Below are 19202 nucleotides of genomic sequence, written 5' to 3'. Positions count from 1 at the left end.
GCAGCTCTCCTCTGTCCTGTAGGGTCCCTGTGAGTTGGAATCAACTCAGTGGCAGTGGGTCTCTTTTCTTACCTTCATTCTTGCCTTGCACTGTCGCTTTCTAGTGCTCCATGGCTGACGTTTTGATACTGTCCTGGGTGCCACTCGGCCCTGTCTGATGGGGCCTGGTTCACTAGTGAGCTCCACAGCCAGGCTGTTCACGTGTGTGAGCCCTTCAGCTGGGACCCTGGCTTCCGATGGGAAGACTCTACCCTGTTGCTGTGTGTGCACTCGCAGATGTAAACAAGCCTTATTTCATTGCTCTCCAAGCGGGAGCCCTGTGTTTATACCTGAAAGGATCCAAAGCTCACTTTGAACGTTATTTTCAGTTGGAATTCTGGATTCCATCTGAACAGGTGTTTCCTTTACTATTGCCCAGAGCATGGCAGAGCTTTTTCTCATGAGAACCGTTAACCATCTCTGCCCTAGCCAGGTCACATCGCTTGTGTGTGACCAGGACGTGCTGTTGGCATGGGCAGATTAGAGTCATCGCAGAGCTTCTGGTCAGCAGAATCAAAGCCTCGGCCTCTTCCCCTTCCTTTGCAGGGACGATGACATTGAAGTTATCCTGGACGAGACCTCTGAGCATCCTGAAGAGACTTCTCCGGTACGGGCCATCAGCAGAGCAGCCACGTAAGTAGAACAGGGCAGATCAGGAAAGGAGCTGTGGCTGCACTTTGACAGCACGTGTGTGGGCTGACCAGAGGACATCATTCGGTGTGCCAGAGTCCCTTGTGGGAAATGAGCAGGCTCCTGAATGTCCGCCCCCCCCGCATCCTCCTTGGGTCAACTCCCCCTAGCGGAAGGGAAGCCACTTCTTTAGTGCTGATGTGCAGTGGTGAAGGGAAGCACGTCCCAGGTGCCCCCCGGGTGTCTGAACACGTAAAACATAGTGGGCTCCTAAAAGCGGGACCTCATTTAAACATACTGCTTAATCCTTCCTTAGACTCAAGGATTGTTTTTTGTTTGCTAGGGCTGTACTACAGGGGCGGAGGTTGGTTGTCAACAACAAACGATTTGGTCAGCTAGACAATTTCATTGTCTAAAGCAGTATCTCTAGGGACAAGGATGCTTGGGAGCCCCTGGGCTGGGTCTCCCCTCCCTCCGCGCTGTTTTCTGATGCTTTGGGAGTGTGCTGGGTACCCCTCCCTCCGCATTGTTTTCTGGTGCTTTGGGAGTGTGCTGGGTTCCCTTCGCTCCGCACTGTTTTCTGGTGCTTTGGGAGTGTGCTGGGTACCCCTCCTTCCGCACTGTTTTCTGGTGCTTTGGGAGTGTGCTGGGTACCCCTCCTGCCGCACTGTTTTCTGGTGCTTTGGGAGTGTGCTGGGTACCCCCTCCTCCGCACTGTTTTTGGTGCTTTGGGAGTGTGCTGGGTACCCCTCCGTCCGCACTGTTTTTGGTGCTTTGGGAGTGTGCTGGGTTCCCCTCCCTCCGCACTGTTTTTGGTGCTTTGGGAGTGTGCTGGGTTCCCTTCCCTCTGCACTGTTTTTGGTGCTTTGGGAGTGTGCTGGGTACCCCTCCGTCCGCACTGTTTTTGGTGCTTTGGGAGTGTGCTGGGTTCCCTTCCCTCTGCACTGTTTTTGGTGCTTTGGGAGTGTGCTGGGTTCCCCCTCCCTCCCCACTGTTTTCAGTGCTTTGGGAGTGTGCTGGGTTTCCGTTCATCCAGGTTTTGGGACATAAAGGGGAAGCAGGCCCCAGGTACCTATTTTGTGGACTGTTTTTATTAATTGATGATTTGGGCAAAATGTCTCAAAGGTTTAAACCTATCCTCCCCTCCTCTTTAGTAAGCGACTCTCGCAGCCTGCTGGAGGCCTTCTGGATTCTATCACTAATATCTTTGGGTAGGTTAGAAAACATTCGCCTTGCCTTTGTGATGTTTGTGTAACTATACCTAAGTAAATGTACATGGTTTATTATTATTTTTTAAAGTACACCAGAATTTCTGGGGGCAGGGTACATGGATGCCTCAATTTCGCTTTTCGTTTAGCTTCTTCTTTCTCCCTCGACTTCCTTTCTCTTAATCTCGCTGCCTGCTGACCTCTGGCCTTTCCCTTTAGTCTGTCCGAGTCTCCCCTTTTGGGACATCACTCTTCTTCCGATGCTGCCAGGTGAAAACCGCTCTCCTGTCTTAGCCCAGCATGTGAGTGTGGGTCGTTGACAGTCGTGCTGATCACTGCTTCACCGCCCCATCACCAGACCTACATGTGCTAACCAGGATGCTTTGCATGTTCCTGGCAACGTGGGGAGCCCGGTGGAGCGGGTGCGGGCTGAGCTCCGTGGACAGTCATGCTCTGCCTGCGCGCTTTTTGGCATGCGTTCGGCCCCGCCAGGACTGCGAGGGGACGGTGGGGAGTGAGTGTGACTGGGCAGAGACCTCCTCAGTGTCTTCACAGACACTCCAGAGCTGGCTGTCACATGACTTGTGTGGACTTAGGTGAGCATTGTCATTCAGGAGTACTGGAGTCGGTCAGTGGGACAGTGAGCCCAGGTTTGTCTGGGGGTCCTTCCACTGTCATGTGACTGAGGACGCTTCTGATTCTTGTGAATTATCCTGGTGTAAAGGACCTAGAAGGGAAAAGAAGCTGTTGGCAAGGGCAGTCTGCTTAAGCCAGGTTGTCCTTGATTCCCTTCTGACAGTTGGATGAAGCTAAGTCCTGTGCAGCCCTGTCTCATGTTTTCCTTCCTGTCATTCCTCAGGAGGCGCTCCGTCTCGTCCCCTCCAGTGCCCCCGGACAACGCGGATGCTCACCCTGGCTCTAGTAAAGACGTGAGGGTGCCAACTACCACGCTGTGTGTCTTCGTAAGTGTGGTCACTCCCAGGCCCTGCCGAGTTTGCTGTGGTGACAGAGCCTGGCAGTCGGAGGATCCTGTTCACAGGCCCTTCATCTGCTGCTGCACTTCCCACTGCCTTCATTTATACCAAGCTTTCCACCTGTTGGCTCCTCTGATGGGAGGAGTTAATCTATTTTGCCTAGCTTCAGAGGACAGGATTTATGACAGCCATCCTTGTTAACACAGGCCTGGCTAAGAGAGAGGAAGATAGCAGCAGGGATGACGCCAAGGAAGGCCGGTTAGGGATGGTGAGAAATTGGAAGTAATTCACGCAATTGTTGTCACCGGGGAGTGAGGGTCTAGTCAGTGGTTGGTTGTGGAAGACCAGGAGGACAGCTGTTGGCTTCCTGAATTACATCCTTACCTGAATGACCACCGACCATTAGGCGCATATGGTTGGAAGTAGGGCACTGTCCTAGGCAGAAGCCACTGCAGTACCAGAGCTGCCAACTGTAGTTCAGAGCAGGCCCTAGTGCTAAAGGGTAACTCAGATCCCAGATGGGGCAGTGACGCAGAAATGGAGCCCTGTGGCTGGGTGCGGGCAGAGCCCAGAGAGCAGAACCCAGAAGGCTGGGCAGGCTCCTGGATTGACCCATAACTGGTTGGTATGAAATAGGGGCAGGAGCCTTTAGGGGAGGGAAAGACTGCTGTATATCCAGGATGGAAATCCTGTGCAGGTAGCTTTCAGTTCTAGGCATAAGGAGGAACTGCAGCAATTAGGCATTTCCACAAAAGGAACTGGCCGAGAGCTGAACCACCTGGGTGTGGAAAGGGAGTCCCCCTGTGGGTGAGACGTTCTGGGGACTATCAGCCCCTCCCCACCCCACAGCTAGGATGACCCCCTGGCCAGGCACACACGGAGGTCAGTGATGATTGGTAAAAGGTCTGACTGCACTTAACGTCACAGCCCTTCCTTGCCCTTGACTCCCAGCAGCCCTTTCGTTTCCTCCTGTCACATTTAAGTCATGTGTGTGGGGTTATGGCGCAGCTGACAGTCTGGGACTCTGTCGGTGTGTGTGCCTGAGAGCTGCAGGTTCACAGCTGACAAGTGTCCAACAGGCAGTTCTGCAGGAGGCTCGTGAGGTCAGGCGGGCACGACGGTGCGTGATCTCAAGTTTTCAATCTGAGACCTCCTACAGACAGCCCACAAGAGAGAAGAGGAGGGAAATGTGTGGAGTGGGAGATTGGGCCAGCTGTCCTGCAGATTCTTATCAGTGAGACATCAGGGCAGCAAGCAGGTCCAGACAGCATGGGGCTTCCTTCCCTGTCATCTCACAGTTGCTGTCCGTCATACAGCAAGCAGCTTGTTTTTTCAGTCCCAAACAAACGCGAAGATCAGATTTTGTCTTCCCAAAATAACCTTTTAGGCACGTGATTGGGGATCTGCCTAATGATCTAATACTTACAGCCTGTATTTCCTAAGTCTGTTCCCCCCTTTTTTATTTGGGACATTTCAAATGTCTGCTGCAGAGAGAATTGTCACACAGCTTCCGGTACCCACATTTGCCAGTCTCTGTCCTCCCCCTACACACACACCCCTTTCTGGAGCAGCTTGAAGCAAATCACAGACATCCTGTTTTACCCGCGAGAGGGCAGGTTAGAGTGACGTCTCCTGTTGTTCCCACTCCCCATTGTAGGATAGGATGCGTTTTCTCATCCAGAACACAAGTGCCCTTTCCAGGTTGTGTATTTTAGCGTTGATTCCAGCCTCTGGAATCTCCCTGTGAAGGATTTTAAATTCTCACAGAATAATAACTCGCTTTTATTGGAGGCCTCCTTAAGGTCAGAGGTCAGGCAGAGTTCCAGGTCAAAAAGCCTATAGAAATCCTTTTCTAGGTGAGCAAACTGAGGCTTTGAGAAGTTCAGCTGGGCAGAGGTCACACCACTAGCGCCACAATGCTTCCAGAAAGAACTATGACTCACGTGTCGAGCAGGATTGTGTCCGCCCTTGTTTCAGGATGTGTGCTTAAACCTTTAGTGAGGAGCCCAGAGTGTTGACCCTTATGGGGCATGGTAAGCTTTCTCGGTCATGACCCTGGCTGCTTTGAACACACACTTGTCTTGCAGGATGCACACGACGGAGAGGTGAACGCCGTGCAGTTCAGTCCTGGCTCCCGGCTGCTGGCCACTGGCGGCATGGATCGCAGAGTCAAACTTTGGGAAGTGTTTGGAGGTGAGAGCCCGCTTGAGTGGAGAGAGAGGCCCTGTGTTGGTGATGTCACTTTATGCGGGGAATCAGCTGACAAAACATTGTTCCCACTTCAGTTTCCTTTCCACCTGGTGAATGTTTGCTCCCATTTTTCACGTAATGACTAGGAAATACTGTTAAATTGTGCATGTGTTTGTGTTAGTGAGATTTCATAATTTTCCTGAGGTACGCACTAATCAGATAATCTTCCAAGATGATACTAGTTTTCAAAGGAAGACGAAAGATCTCAAGGCCATGGGTTCTGTCATTCCACCTATACATGAGGCTGTGGCTTCTGCAGTTAGTGATGGCTGTAGCCATCTCCTGGAGGAAGCAGTCAACCAGTCACGTCTAAGCTAGAGAAAAGCAGAGGGGTGTGTACCACCTAGGAAAAATGCATCGAATAGATGACTCTTCAGACAGGCCCTTAGGTTAAGAGCGAATCTCTCTGGCTGGTGCCTGTTTAGAAGTGCTCTCTGCCTTCAGAAACAGCGTGAGAACAGGAAATGGGAGTTAGTGGCGCCATCTGTTAGGACTCTGCAGCTGGTCAGAGCCCAGTGTCAAGATGATTTTTGAAATTCTTTTAGTTAAATATATGCATATTTTCAGCATTGAGGTTTAGCCACCTGTTAAGTTTCCATCGTTGCTGCGCGTACAGTATCACTGGGCAACAATAAGTGAAAAAGCCCTGATGCGTGCCACAATGGGGTGAGCCGCGAAAACATACTGAGTGAAGTCAGTCAGATGCAAAGGACAAGTATCATGTGATCTCACTAATGTGAAGTACCTAAAACAGGCAGGCATGTGGAGATCCAAGTTTAACAGCAGCTGCCGGGGTGAGAAGGAAGAGGGTTATTGTTTAGGAAGCACTGAGACTTTGTGTCGGGGGAATGGGTGATGTGGCAAAGGCTGTATGTGATAGGAGCACAGTATGACTGATGTAAGTGTTCTAACTGAACCGTGTACGTGGCAAATGTTATGTTATCTGAATTTTTACAACAATGAAATATGTGTATATTTATGTTGGTTTTGTCCAGAAACACCAAATGAACTTATGAATGATAATGGCTGACACTGTTGGAAAAACCATAACAAAACCATATAAGGAATAGGAATTTTGTGAGGTTCCGTTTTTTTAATCTAAGCAAAGAGTTTGTTTTGAGATTTCACAGGAGTAACCCAAGAGCTCTGTTTTACTCCGTGATCATTAGAAACATCTGTAGGAGATGGGCGCCGCCAGGCTTTTATTCTCTAGCAGGTTATCTCTTTGCTGCTGAAGAGGAAATAAATGCTAATCAAAGTTAACGTTGGCATGACATACACCAAGGCGTAATTTGTGTCCGTAAAATCGGGAGTCCGTGCTGGGCCCCCAGAGTCACGAACGGAACGTTTGGCAGCACTTCTTATGGTTTTGGGAAAGAGCTATCAGTCATGTCCTGGTGAATTCAGGGCCTGTCATCCACAAACAGCTTACTGCGGTCTGCTGTTTTTTCCTCCTTGGCAAAGCCCAAGTCCAAAAGGCATTTTCTGAAATAGTTCAGCGGTCTGTCTTTTTACCCTTGTAAATTATCAGCAGAAGACAGTTTTATTCAGTAGGAACACTTGGTCATTTTATCAAAAGCAGAAGGAAGGTGGTGTTTGACTCTGTCATCAGCCCCCACTGTATTTCTTGTGTCCTGTTTGACCTTATTTGCTGGCTTTATTTAACTTCCGTTTTTCCTCAATCTTTTTTTCTTTTTACGCAGACAAGTGTGAGTTCAAGGGTTCCCTCTCTGGCAGTAATGCAGGAATTACAAGCATTGAATTTGATAGTGCTGTAAGTATCTCAGACTCGTGCAAATAGTTGATCTCAGAGTTTTTTTTTAAGAAACAAGTAAGACATTTGGTTCTTGAAATTGAAAAATAATTCACCTGATTTGGCTTCCCATTCTCTACATTTTCAGTCAGAGCCATGTATGAGAAGGATGTGGGTAGATTCTAGAATTAATTGGTTAGACTACTCTGATTCTTGGGATTTTGGTTTCTGCATGAGGCTTGTGGTATTATTTGTTGCTCTGTACTCTGTTGAATTGCGGGTATTTGGATGCTGAACTATAGGAGCCAGTTTATGACAAACAATGAGGCACTTAAATGAGAACACTCAGCTGTAAATCACTGTAGCGAAGTTATGACTGAGCTGTGTGTGAAGTAGTACAGGAGCCCTGAGGAGGACGTTAGGAATTCGGGGCGAGGGTGAGGGAACAAAATCGGGCATTTGAGGCCGACTGAGGTGACTGAGGGTCAGACGCAGAGTGTGAGGGAAGGACACTGGGAACGGCGGCGTTTGGCTAGGCCTGTGAGGTGGCTGGAGCGGAGGCTACAGCGGGTCGGGGGAAGGTAACTGCCTCCTCTCACGAGTCCTCATCTCCATTGTCATCTCGGGGGGTCTTCTCCACATCCCCTCGTTGAGAGGGTCCTCCTGGGCTCCTGGCGCATCCTGTGCAGAGGCATCGAAGCGTAGCTGCTGTGAGTGCTGTTTATACTGGACGGAGAGCGAGGGTCTGGGTGTTGGTCACCTTTGGTCCCCCGGCCCCAGCAGAGGGCCTTGAATTGCACTGGGAGATGAGGCAGGGGTGCCCCTGGGGTTCCTGGCAGGGACAGGGCCTAGAGAACTCACTGTTAATGAAGGCGCCAGGGGAAAGGTTAGCAGGGGTGGAGGATCCACCTGAGCTGGTGGTGTGAGTGACGTTCGGGTGCGATTCAGCCAGCTCAGGACAAAGAGCTGAACTCACAGGAAGTTGGTGAGTTACCAGCTTGTAGTAGTTGGTACGTGGCTTGAGTGTGTCGTTTTAGACATCTACACCTTCTTGAATTTTATTATTGGAGAATGTTTATGTTGTGAACCAGGTTCCTCTATTTTGGGTAAAAGTTATTTTCCGCTTGATTTCTACAGGGATCTTACCTCTTAGCAGCTTCAAATGATTTTGCAAGCAGAATCTGGACCGTGGATGATTATCGATTACGGGTGAGTGCTCCTTCAGAAATCCAGCCTGATCTCCAGACTGTGCAAGGTTATGGAGACGTAAAACATGGAGGCCGGCAGGGTGGTTAGTGAGGGGACTCACATGTGTCTTCCTGAAATCCCATTTGATTCACCACACTGTTTCCTTTCCTCCCGTGGCAAGTTTCCACTTTGCACTCCTGCTTTGCCCAAGATTCCTTTTCAAAATATCCGCGGCGTGACCCCTCGCATTTCCATGAAGGACTTGGGGTACTGCAGGTCATAACTAGATGCTTTGACAGATTGCGAGGTTAGCTGAGCTTGAGAGATTTTTGTACCAGCATGTGAGTTTTGGTTTTTCAGCATCCTAAAACTTAATTGCTCCTTCACAGAGTCTGTTATTTAGCTGAAAAGTAGGACGTAGACACGCAAATAAATGTGCTTTCAACAAAGGTCAGCCTGCTGTGAGATAAAGAGGTTCTGAAAACCCTGGGAGCCTGGGAAGGGCAGGTGAAAGGATGGGGCCTGATGTTGAACCCAAGAGAAAGACCAGACCTGGTGGTGATACTGCTCTTGTACTAATGAAAAGTATGTAGCTTAATTTGGAGAGATCTTTCTTCCTCTTGGGCTTGAAGGAATTTTCACATCATCATCTCATTAAATAGAGGTGAGTGAATGATACAATGAGAAGTAGCTTCGACCCTGGTAGGCATTTTACAAAAAAAAAAAAGTCTTGGTACAAGTTGTTTGTGTCAGCCCGCTAAAAAATAGGGTATATTATTAAGATGAACTTCTTCCAGGTCAGCCTCCAGGGTGGTGGGGGAGCTGCAGCAGAATGGTCCGTTAGGTGGGTGTTACAGATTGGACTCCTAAAAATAAGTGTTGTAAATCTTAGCTTCTATGCCTGTGGTTATAATTCCATTGGGAAATTGTAGTCTTTTTGTAATGGGAATGAGGCAGGATTAGTGTAGGGTGTGCCTTGGGTCAGGCTTTAAGCCAAAAAAACCAAACCTGATGGCATCGAGTCAATTCATAGCAATAGGCTTTAGGGGAGGATGTTCTCTCTCATCCCTGGGGTAAGGTCCTTGTCTCTTCTCAACTTGTGTTCCTTGGTTCCTCGGTGATCTTCATGTGGCTTGGCATGTTTCCCCCCTTGGTGCTTTCTTCTCTCTTCTAATCTGCTCTCTCATATCTCAAAGGTAACTGGCTTAAAACACACCCTACATAGATATGGCCTCTTAACAAAGAAAACTCATTCCCAGATGGGATTGTTGTTGTTAGGTGCCCACCAGTCAGTTCTGACTCAGAGCAATGCTATGTACAACAGAACAAACTGCCTGGTCCTGCGCCATCATCACAATCGTTGTTTTGCTTGAGCCCATTGTTACAGCCACTGTATCAGTCCATCTTGTTGATGGTCTTCCTCTTTTTCCCTGACCCTCTACTTTACCCAGGTGTCATTGTCGTGTGCCGGAGAGTCTATTCTGACTCAAAGCAACCCTATAGGACAGTAGAACTGCCCTGTTGAGTTTCCTAGGCTGTAATCTTTACAGAAAAAGAACTCTCTGGTAGCACAGTGGTTAAGCGCTCAGCTGCTAATCGAAAGGTCTGCGGTTAGAACCCACCAGTTACTCCACGGGAGAAAGACATGACAGTCTGTATCTGTAAAGATGATAGCCTTGGAAACCCCATGGAGCAGTTCAACTCTGTCCTGTAGACAGAGACTCAACTCAGAGTTGACTCAACGGCAACAAGTTTAGGGAGCCCGGGCAGCGCAGTGGTTAAGTGCTCTGCTCGGCTGCTAACTGAAAGGTCAGCGATTCAAACCCATCAGCCGTTCCTTGGGAGAAAGACCTGGCAATCTATTTCCGTGAAGATTGCAGCCTTGGAAACCCTACAGGGCCTTCCTGCTCTGTCCTATAGGGTAGTTAGGAGTCAGAATCAACTTGACAGCAATAGGTTTGGTTTTTTAACCTTTACAGGAGCAGATCACCAGGTTTTTCTCCCACAGAGTGGCTGGCAGGTTTGCACCACCAGCCTTGCAGTTAGCAGCCAAACACTTAACCGCAGCACAAGCACAGGTATGGGAGTTAGGATTTACAGCTCATACTTTGAGGGGACACAGTTCAGTCCATAACACCAGCTAAGGTAGGTAGGTGAGGAAACTGAGGTCCAAGAAACCTACGGTCACACCATTAGTAATAAGATTCAGGTTTGAGCTGAGGCCTAGACCCCAGGTCGTGTGCTCTTTTCTGGGCCCCAGGGGCCTGGACCTTCTAGGCTGAGATGCAGCAAAGCTGAGCAGGTACTGAAGAGGGGTGTGCACCCTTCTGTACCTCAGTCCTTCTCGGGAGCAAAGCAGCCAGCTGAGAGTCCACCAGTCATGCAGGTGATGTTTCCAGTGGTTGAGGAGTTCTGTACAGGTGGCATCAACTGTGGGTCAAAATAGCAAGAGGGACCTCAAGGCAGGGAACAGACCTGGAAGACAGAGGGCACAAGGTCAGGAAACTTTTTGGGTACACTAGGTTTAGATTGCAAAGGCGGGCCAGCATCTCGTTGGAGACGGTGCTCTCCCTGTGCTGGGGTACCCAGCTTTCAGGGCTGCTATTGCCAAGTGCTAAGGAGGCTGGCGGTGGCCTGCTGGAGCCGCAGCCTCCATTGCTGGATGAGTTGGCTTTGTAGGGCCACCGGCCTGCCCATCCCCTGTCCTGTTCCTCCTGAAGTAATGCGTGAAGTTCAGGAGCCCTTTCCAATGGGTTCTCCATACCCAGGAGAACTGAACCAGGGTTCAGTATATGAGACAGGTGCCCTGGTTAGGGCTCTGGCTTCTACCTTGGCCCCAGTTAACAGGTAATGGTGGAGGACATGAGGGGACTGTTGTGTCTGTCCTGAAAGTTTCATGGACGTAATCCAAGCCCTGGTCACATCTCCTTGGCTTTTATGCCAGGCAGGTGGTATAGAGAGCAACCAAAAGGCAAGAAGCCTTGTCTGAGTGTTGGCTTTAAAGTCCTTTTTTGTAAATTTATCCTAGAAGCAGCCCGTATTGCAGGGAATGCCTCCCATAAAGTCTAAGAGGTCCATTGAAAGCCGCCTGGTGGTTGTGTACGATCCAAGGTGAGGACGGTGTGGAAGGCCCTAGCTGTCACTCCTGCCTGCAGAAGTGGCCACGCTGAGGACTGGATTCAGAGGGTTGCTTTTATTCAGAAACTTCCTCATCAATGTCTGCAGTCTCCTGGAATCGCTCGTCTTTGGTTGGTGTTAATATTAGCTGTATGATTCAGGCCAGCGGAACTCCTTAGATTGCCGGAACTTAAGTTTAGAGTTGGTGGCTGGCACATAGGGCCTGTCGTGAGGCGCAGGAAAAGCTGGGCAGAGCCCATGCCAGAAATCTTTGCACCTCCCTGTTTTGGGGCTTGGTTTGCTGTGACATCTGAACCCCTTGCTTCACCTTACCTCACCCCTGTTTAAAAGTGGACAATAAAATCCAAAAGTAGTGATAAATAATAAAGATTAAAAAAAAAAAAACTAAATGAGTAAAGGACTTTAAATCAGTGTGTTCCACTTAAAACAAGGGCTGTCTAAGTGAGGAAAGTGAACACTCAGTGGGAGCCCAGTTCCGCGGCATGGAGAGTGCAGGGGTCTGGGCCGCCCCGACGGGTCACCCAGCTTTCCACCAAGAGCAAGAGGAGGAGAGTCCAGCTGGAAAAACGCAGGGGCATCGGTACGAGGGGTCAGAAAATAAAAACGGCTCTTTCCTTTATTCCACGAGTCAACAATACCATTCCTGGGACCGGTTCAAGAGACAAAAGCTCTGTGCCCAGGGACGTCCATTGCAGCCTATTTTGTGACAGTGACTCGTAAAATTACTGAGGTGTCTGCTGGCCAGGGAGGCTTTCACTGACTTGTGGTCTCGCTGTCTGAGATTATTTAGCCATTGAGTAATTATGAAGACGCTTAAAGAAGGGGGTGCAAATGGCAGAAGTGGGCGCCGTCAGCTGTGCCCTGCACACTGTGCTCCTGTGTTGAGCCCTTCCTTACTGCAGCTGTGTGAGGAGAGGTGGGCCTGTTTCACGGAGCCCAGATACCCAAAACCACCCAGTGTGACCCCAAAGCTGCCACACAAACAGCTGCTTGTGCTGCAACATTCAAAGAGCGGTGGATAAGTTTTTGGAAGAGTGTAATTGGGAAAATAATTAAAATGTGCACTCAAAGTACAGGCCGTCCCAGGTTATGAACAAGGCGCGTTCGTAAGTCTGTCTTAAGTCGAATTGGTAGTTAAGTCAGAACAGGTGTATGGTTCTCCTTTAGCGTCAGTTAGTCAAACGTTTGTCATAGTATATAGCATGCATTTTACCTCTCTGTGCATGTAAAACACTTACACACTTCAAGCACACTAAAATATCAAACAGTAATATAGTGTATCATCATTATAATACGGTCACAACCAAAGCGACTACATGCAGTACCGCGCTGAAGAGAGAGAAGCTGTGTGTGTGTGTAGACACGCAGTGCAGTGCTATCAAAAATTAAAGGAACGGTTCTTAAAACATTTTAGGTAGGGAAAAAAAAGATCACAATTCAAACTGAACACACGTACAAACCATTGTATCTTAACTGAAATTTTTAACACGGTAGGCGTTGTGGCAGTCGTTCTTACCAGTTATCCCTAAGTAACCCAGGGACAGCCTGTATGCAAAAGAGCATATTAGCATAGCCCAGTTACTGAGTGATGTCTTTTCCCTTCAGTTGTGAAATGTGATTTTACTTATATAGTGAGAAAGACAGCAGTGAACATACGGCTTTTTAAATTTTGATGAAACAGTGATTTGTTAAGAATTTATGAAACATGAGAGGTCGCCTACTGGAGTTCTCTGTCTCTCCCAGCGATTTACGCAGATGGGATGATTTTATACTGAGTGTACCATATTTGATGTAATCTAAAATGCGCTGTTGCTGGGAGCTTCCTTGATTCTTCCAAAAGGATCAGTGGGAGGTTTTCACCCAACGACAGCGTGGCTGCCACCTGGTGACAGCAGTTGTAAGAGGCTACGTCTTAGAATCCGTGAAAATGCCTTCCTTTGAGGGCATGAGGCGTACATAGGCCCATGTGTCCTATCCTGGGCTAAAGTGAAGTTGATCCACTAAGAATAGAGGAGAGATTGATTTTTAAATTTTAATACTAACCCATGGGGTCTCATCTTTGGGAGTTGGGGTTGGAACCCAGTAAGTTAGGAGTTGTAAGCAGTATTATTAGGGTTTTTTAAGGCATTTTTTTAAATTAGAAAACATCAGAGGATACTTTCTGAGCCTTCGAGGTTTTACAGACAGAACGATTTTGCCCATGTGTAAGAAGAGGCCCGTGATGACTGGTAAAAGGTCTGACCACCCAGATCCCCCAGCACCCTGCCGGTCCCCAGCCGCCCCTCTCCCGTCAGGCTCCAGTCGTGCCGTGATGGCCACAGGGCAGCTGACACCCGGTGGTGCCCCGTCCTGTGTCCCTGGCGAGCTTGGGGAGACGCCGTGGTTGGCACCCAACAGCACAGTGACAAAGGAATTTGGACCCTGGGAGTGCCGGGGCCTGAGGTGATGATCTGACGTTTCCAAGCTGAGGCCTCTGACCGCAAACCCCTTTGCAGGCCTTAATTGTTCACGTAAGGAGTGATTCCGCGGCGACCCTGCCCATCCTGGTACTGTGGCAGAAATCCAGGCTTTAAAAAACACTACAGGCAGGTCTGTGAGAGCTTATTTCAAGAAGGTCCTGAAGGGTCCCCTCACGCCCCTCGTTTTTTCTTTTGTAAGGAGAGGACAGTGAAGTTTGGTTAGATTTTGTAAATGTTATTTTTAGTGGGAGATTTATCCTCTTGGTCTTGATACCTTACTTGGGCAGCACCCAAAATTAGGATCTCTGGGACTTCCCCCCACTGCTCGGCTAGCTAGGAACTGCTTCGTGTTAGCACACGGCTTCTGTGGTTCCAGAGCCAGCTTCGGAGGCCGTGCCTAGAATCATTTCCCCGTGCCTTCTCATCGGTGTGTCCTGACCTTTCCTGACTGTCCTCGTGTCTGGGGACCTGACTCACTCCCACAGAACGGCGAGCACGTGGCACCCCCGTGGCTGACGCTGTGGCTGTGTTCTCTCCTAGCACACACTCACGGGACACAGCGGGAAAGTGCTGTCCGCCAAGTTCCTGCTGGACAACGCTCGCATCGTCTCAGGAAGCCACGACCGCACCCTGAAACTCTGGGACCTCCGCAGCAAAGTCTGTGAGGAGACCCCCTCTGTATAGTGTTAGACAATTCTCTGTGGGTGCGTCCGCTTGCCATGGCGATGCCAGCATTTAGTGTGACACACTGTGGGTTTCCAGTCCAGTCGTGTATTCAGAGCGGGGCTGAGGTAGCGACAGCTTTCACGTCTGAGGCTTCAGTCACGTTAGTAACCCTGATCACGTAGTGGTTAGAGGGCAGCAGTGTTATACGTATAGCCATGTGGGCGCCTCTGCTTGATTTGCTCGTTTGCTTTTCTCCAGGCATAAAGACGGTGTTTGCAGGTTCCAGCTGTAACGATATTGTCTGCACAGAGCAGTGTGTCATGAGCGGACACTTTGACAAGAAAATTCGTTTCTGGGACATCCGGTACAGCACCTGAGAGCTTGGTGGGGGCAGGTGGGCGGGTCTGTGCGTGGTGGAGCTGTGGCGACGTTTGGTGTGTGGGGTGTGTTTTTTCAAATCTCTGGAAATGGCAGGAATGAGCTCCAGTAGATATTCCTGACCACCAGGTAGACTCTTCAGCGATCAGTTATGAAGCATGTGTCATATATAAGGCGCTTTACCAGTTGCACGGAAAACAGACAAACAAGATCCTGTCGTTTGGTAGTTGAAACTTTAGCAGGGAACCTAGACAGAGAAATCATGGGGGACAGGGTGCTGACTGGAGATTGGTGCCTTTGATCAGGCGGGTTAGAGCACAGCTCTCAGGGCCAGTCCTGAGAGGGGAGAAGGCTGCACAACAGAAAAGCACTCGCTGCAGAGAGCAGAGCAGGCTGGTGGGGCTGGAACCTGGGGCGGGGGTGCGGGGGCAGGCGACGAGCAGGTGAAGCTAGTAGGGTGGGTAAAAATGATACCAATTGGATAACAGTCCTGGTTATCTCGTGCTGATCAGATGCTCTGGTTGGCACTTACTTTGTCATTCCAAAAATGGACTAGGAAATTCAGACTCGTAGGACTCAAAGCTGCCATTGGCTCTTTTGAGGGAAGGTAATAGGAGCCCTCTCCCGGGTGTTTTTCTACAGTCGGGGAGCACATTCACTGCCCTGGGAGAGGTCGGGCCTTTTTCCCCTGTGACGTGACATTCTGGTTGAAACAGAAGTTCTGACCCCTCCTATGTTACTTTTCCTCATACTCTCTTAGATCTGAGACTATCGTCCGAGAGATGGAGCTGCTGGGAAAAGTGACCGCCCTGGACTTAAACCCAGATCGCACGGAGCTGCTAAGCTGCTCCCGTGACGACCTGCTGAAAATTATCGATCTACGAAAAAACGCCGTCAGGCAGTCGTTCAGGTGACGAAAGACGTGCTGGCTTGGGCGTCCTTTATGTCTGACTGGTTTCTGAAGCGCAGGGGACCAGGTGTGTGGGCTGTCTGGGTCATGGTGCCTGTTGTCTGTTGCAGTGCCCCTGGCTTCAAGTGCAGCTCCGACTGGACCAGAGCCGTGTTCAGGTGAGTAGGGGCCCCGTCTGGGCTCATCTCCAGGTGGGAGCGAGGGCACTGGCCATGGGGACCTGGAGCTCAGGGTGTGCAGTGCCCCAGCCCGACTGTCCACAAACTGGTGCTCCACCGGAGGCGCTCTCTGTGCCTCTCCTCTCGTGTCCTCTGACGTGAAGATGAGTACGTTGTACAGAAAAGCAGCCTTTGGCTAGTTGCTTGGTTCTGGTGAGCACAGCCAGTTCTCTCTCTTCATCCATTTCCGTAGAAACCACGTGATGGGTGGGGCGGGCTGGAGACTGCCAGGGCTGGACTTCATGGGGTGTTCCAGGGCAGTCCACACGTCCTTCTTCCACAGGTGGCGCGCCTCCCGAGCGTGTGTCCACTGTCGGTCCCTGTGTTGTGGAGACACTTCTCCACAGTCAATCTTCCTTTCTGCTTTCCTGTCCTCCATTCGTGGAGCCATGTAACAAGGCACCCGTGTATGGAAGCACTTAGCCACGGCACGGGTGGCCATAGAAGTGCATCCCTCAAACCCTGAGTCTGAAATCAGCGTGTTCTGATTGCTGGGCACAGGGAGGATGGTTCCATGTTTGACTCAGAAGTGAAGACCCAGCGTTACTTCTCAGGAGGAGGCTGTGGGGATGCTGGTTTGAGGTTGACAACTTCTTTTACTGTCTTCTCTAGCCCTGACGGCAGCTTCGTGACTGCAGGCTCGGCCGAGGGCTCTCTCTACGTCTGGAGTGTGGTCACAGGGAAGGTGGAGAAGGTCCTTTCCAAGCAGCACAGGTATGCGAATCCCACCAGCCCTTCAGAGCCTGGGGATGGGCCTACTGATGTCTTCCCAGGAGCCCTGTCCTGGTCGGGCTGGGGCCTACCTCCAGTGACCTGTTAGCCCCTGAGCTTACTCACTGGCTGGTTGAGAGGAGCCAAGGCCGTCCGCATGGTACTCTTGTAGGATTTTCTGTTCAGACAGCAGTTTTCTGCTTAGGTATTCCACGAACTATTCCAGCTAGAGCGATGGTGGCTACTGGAGAAGAGACTAGAAAAACGTTCTCCGTCCCCCTTCTCTTGTCTAGCACGTGCCCCTACCCCTCCCTTCTGTCCTCCCTCTGCCCGCCGCCTCACCCTGGTGAGCTGCTTTTGGCAGGAAATTGCCTTCTCGTAAGCACTGATTTTTATACACCTTTTTTTACCTGCCACCTAGTAGATAGCTCCCAGGTCCCTTTTGTCCTTAGCTGTGTCCTGCCCATCCAGGCCCAGCTGCTGGTTAGAACGCAGACACCAGGTCCTCTCAGCTTTCTTCTCGGTATTTGAGCTCCGTGTGCCCACCAGCAGCAGGGTCCCTCTTAGACCTGGTCCAGGTCCTCCTGACCCTCACTCAGCCCCTCACCTGGTGCTGCCCATTAAAGGTATACACACAGTGTCATTATGCTCTTTCCCACACTCAGAGCTGGTCCTGTAGGGTAAACTCAATGAGGCCTGGCTGCCAAAGGAGCCCGACCCCTCTCATTCCGGAACTGCTTCATGAAACGGAATGCAGGCTGCTCCCAAGCTCCTTGACAAGCCTGTGAGCGTGCGCTTTACTGGGTGGAAAGTTGGGGAAGGCCAGGGCAGGGAGCTTGGCGTTCAGCATCTCAGCTCTCACTGCCATTGTTCCGATTTCTTCTCTTGAAGCTCGTCCATCAACGCCGTGGCCTGGTCCCCCTCTGGCTCGCACGTCGTCAGCGTGGACAAAGGAAGCAAAGCTGTGCTGTGGTCGGACTATTGACAGCGGTGCTGGGAGCACGGGCACCCTGGTTGAAGGAGGGGAGCCAGGCTCGCATGGCTGTGGGGCTGCAATCTGGGGTGCTGTCTGGACTGCGGGGTGCACGTCCACACAGCATGCCCAAGGGGCCTTGCTCTGAGAAGATTGCTGAGGATGGTGACGATGGCTCCACCGCCTGAGAGCCACACTGAGGCGTGTGACCTGCAGGCGTGTCCACAGGGGCAGGCCCTTGCCTGTGGCTGCTGGGAAACACTACTGGTTCTTCCATACCTCAGCGGGCGGCAGCCAGGCACCGCTGGCCCATGGTGCCAACACGCCCATGGGCTGGGAGTCTGTCCTCCCGTGCTTCCTCCCGTCCGCCCGCAGCCGGTTCTGGCCTTACGCATGTCGCATCCTCACCCCCTTGTTCTGGTTGTTCCCTTTGTCTGAGTGACCTCGGGGTCACTGTTCGGAAACCCAAAGCACAGGAATGTTTCCCTCTCAAAGGAGGTGGGGCCATGGCCGTCTCGGTGGTCTGCGTCTCCCTCTTGGGGCTCTGGTCCTGCTCTGCCTCGTTACTGCTGAAATTTCTTTGGGGTTTTCCCACTTTTTTTGGAAAAACGTCTTCAGAGCTCCTGACTCTTGTCCACGCAAACCATCCTGCATATTTGTTTTTGGAGATGGAAGTAAATCTCAATTTGATTTAAAACAAAAGTTACGGTCAGGGAGGAAGTGTAGAACGTTGTGCCTGAGCAGTGGGGCTACTGCAGAGATAAAGAATGTTCAGGCAAACCTGTAGGTTCCCGGGAGGGGTGCACACCCCGTTCCGTCCAGGTGTGTCTAGGTCACAGCCGTGGCGACAGGCAGTTGCAGGCCTGTGAAGTATTACTCGAGCTGGTCAGGCCGGGCAGGGCTGGTGCCCCTTTGCCAGGTGGGTGTGCAGTGCCCTTGGTGTGACGGCTTCAGGGGATGGGGGTTGAGATCGAGGCCGGGGTTAAATTGGCCCTGGGTTTTCATCTTCACCGTTTGGCCTGTGTATAAAATTCTGGTTCCTTGTTTGGGTGTGGAGAGCACCAGTGGTTTTATCACTTCTTAATTTGCACTTTATTTTTTTCCTTCCACACCTGTTTCTGGAGGGGCGGGTGGAAGGGGACAGATGCCAGGGCGCCTCTGACGAGGGTGGGGTCTCGTTCCTTCTTCCTCTTCTTCCACCCCCTCTGCGGTTTGCTCTTCAGAGGACTTGTTTGGGGGGAGCTGAAATTCACAGGCCAGGGCCATGTCTTTTATTTATTTAATTATGTCACCCAATGAACTTGATTGTAAATAAAAAACAAAGCAAATCTGCTATATACTTTTCCAACTCCGTGCTCTCGATTGTCATTTGATTCTCCTCTGTAAGTGGGGGGAAGCCGTTTCCTTATCTTGTTCTCCTAGCATTCGTTTATTTGTAAATAGCTCTGCTCAGTGTCTTTTCTCCTTACTCATTTCGGCCCCTTTCCAGGAATTACCACTCCCCCTAAACAGCAGCCTTCACACATCACATCACGTCTTCACTAAACTCGGAAAGTGCCTCTTCACATCCTGCCAGGTGGGGTTGCCGTGAGTTGGCATCGATTCAGTGGTGACTGACAGGTGTAAGTCTAGCCCGACATGCTGGTCTCACTCCTGCAGCCGCCCCAGGTTGACCACAGACGTGTTCTTGGTCCCGCAGTGGAGGCG

The 19202-nt window shown here is 50.6% G+C and overlaps 1 protein-coding gene and 2 non-coding genes across 7 annotated transcripts in view; all 3 read left to right on the top strand.

Annotated features, from left to right (window-relative positions):
* The window catches only part of ATG16L1 (autophagy related 16 like 1), a 38422-nt gene extending 19579 nt beyond the window's left edge, over positions 1-18843 (top strand). For 3 of the 5 annotated variants that reach the window (XM_010597610.3, XM_064286531.1, XM_064286532.1), the window contains exons 7-18: positions 586-672; positions 1824-1880; positions 2737-2839; positions 4939-5044; positions 6805-6875; positions 7992-8063; positions 14180-14300; positions 14564-14669; positions 15444-15593; positions 15704-15751; positions 16424-16525; positions 17414-18843. In XM_010597610.3, the coding sequence (XP_010595912.2) occupies positions 586-672; positions 1824-1880; positions 2737-2839; positions 4939-5044; positions 6805-6875; positions 7992-8063; positions 14180-14300; positions 14564-14669; positions 15444-15593; positions 15704-15751; positions 16424-16525; positions 17414-17507 (1117 nt within the window). In that variant the 3' untranslated portion in view covers positions 17508-18843. Of the gene's footprint in view, positions 1-585; positions 673-1823; positions 1881-2736; positions 2840-4938; positions 5045-6804; positions 6876-7991; positions 8064-14179; positions 14301-14563; positions 14670-15443; positions 15594-15703; positions 15752-16423; positions 16526-17187; positions 17307-17413 lie in introns of all 5 variants that reach the window. The other 2 variants (XR_010322204.1, XM_064286530.1) reach the window with 2 other exon arrangements.
* Positions 3733-4002, top strand: LOC111752764 (small Cajal body-specific RNA 6). The gene has a single exon (XR_002787681.2). It is a non-coding gene; the product is annotated as a small Cajal body-specific RNA 6 (non-coding RNA).
* Positions 13394-13652, top strand: LOC111752763 (small Cajal body-specific RNA 6). The gene has a single exon (XR_002787680.2). It is a non-coding gene; the product is annotated as a small Cajal body-specific RNA 6 (non-coding RNA).
* Positions 18844-19202: the final 359 nt, after the last annotated feature.

Source organism: Loxodonta africana, chromosome 6 (assembly GCF_030014295.1).
Source record: "Loxodonta africana isolate mLoxAfr1 chromosome 6, mLoxAfr1.hap2, whole genome shotgun sequence".
Classification (NCBI taxonomy): Eukaryota; Metazoa; Chordata; class Mammalia; order Proboscidea; family Elephantidae; genus Loxodonta; species Loxodonta africana.
Note: the sequence above shows the minus strand (reverse complement) of the source record. Positions and strands in the feature narration are given on the sequence as shown.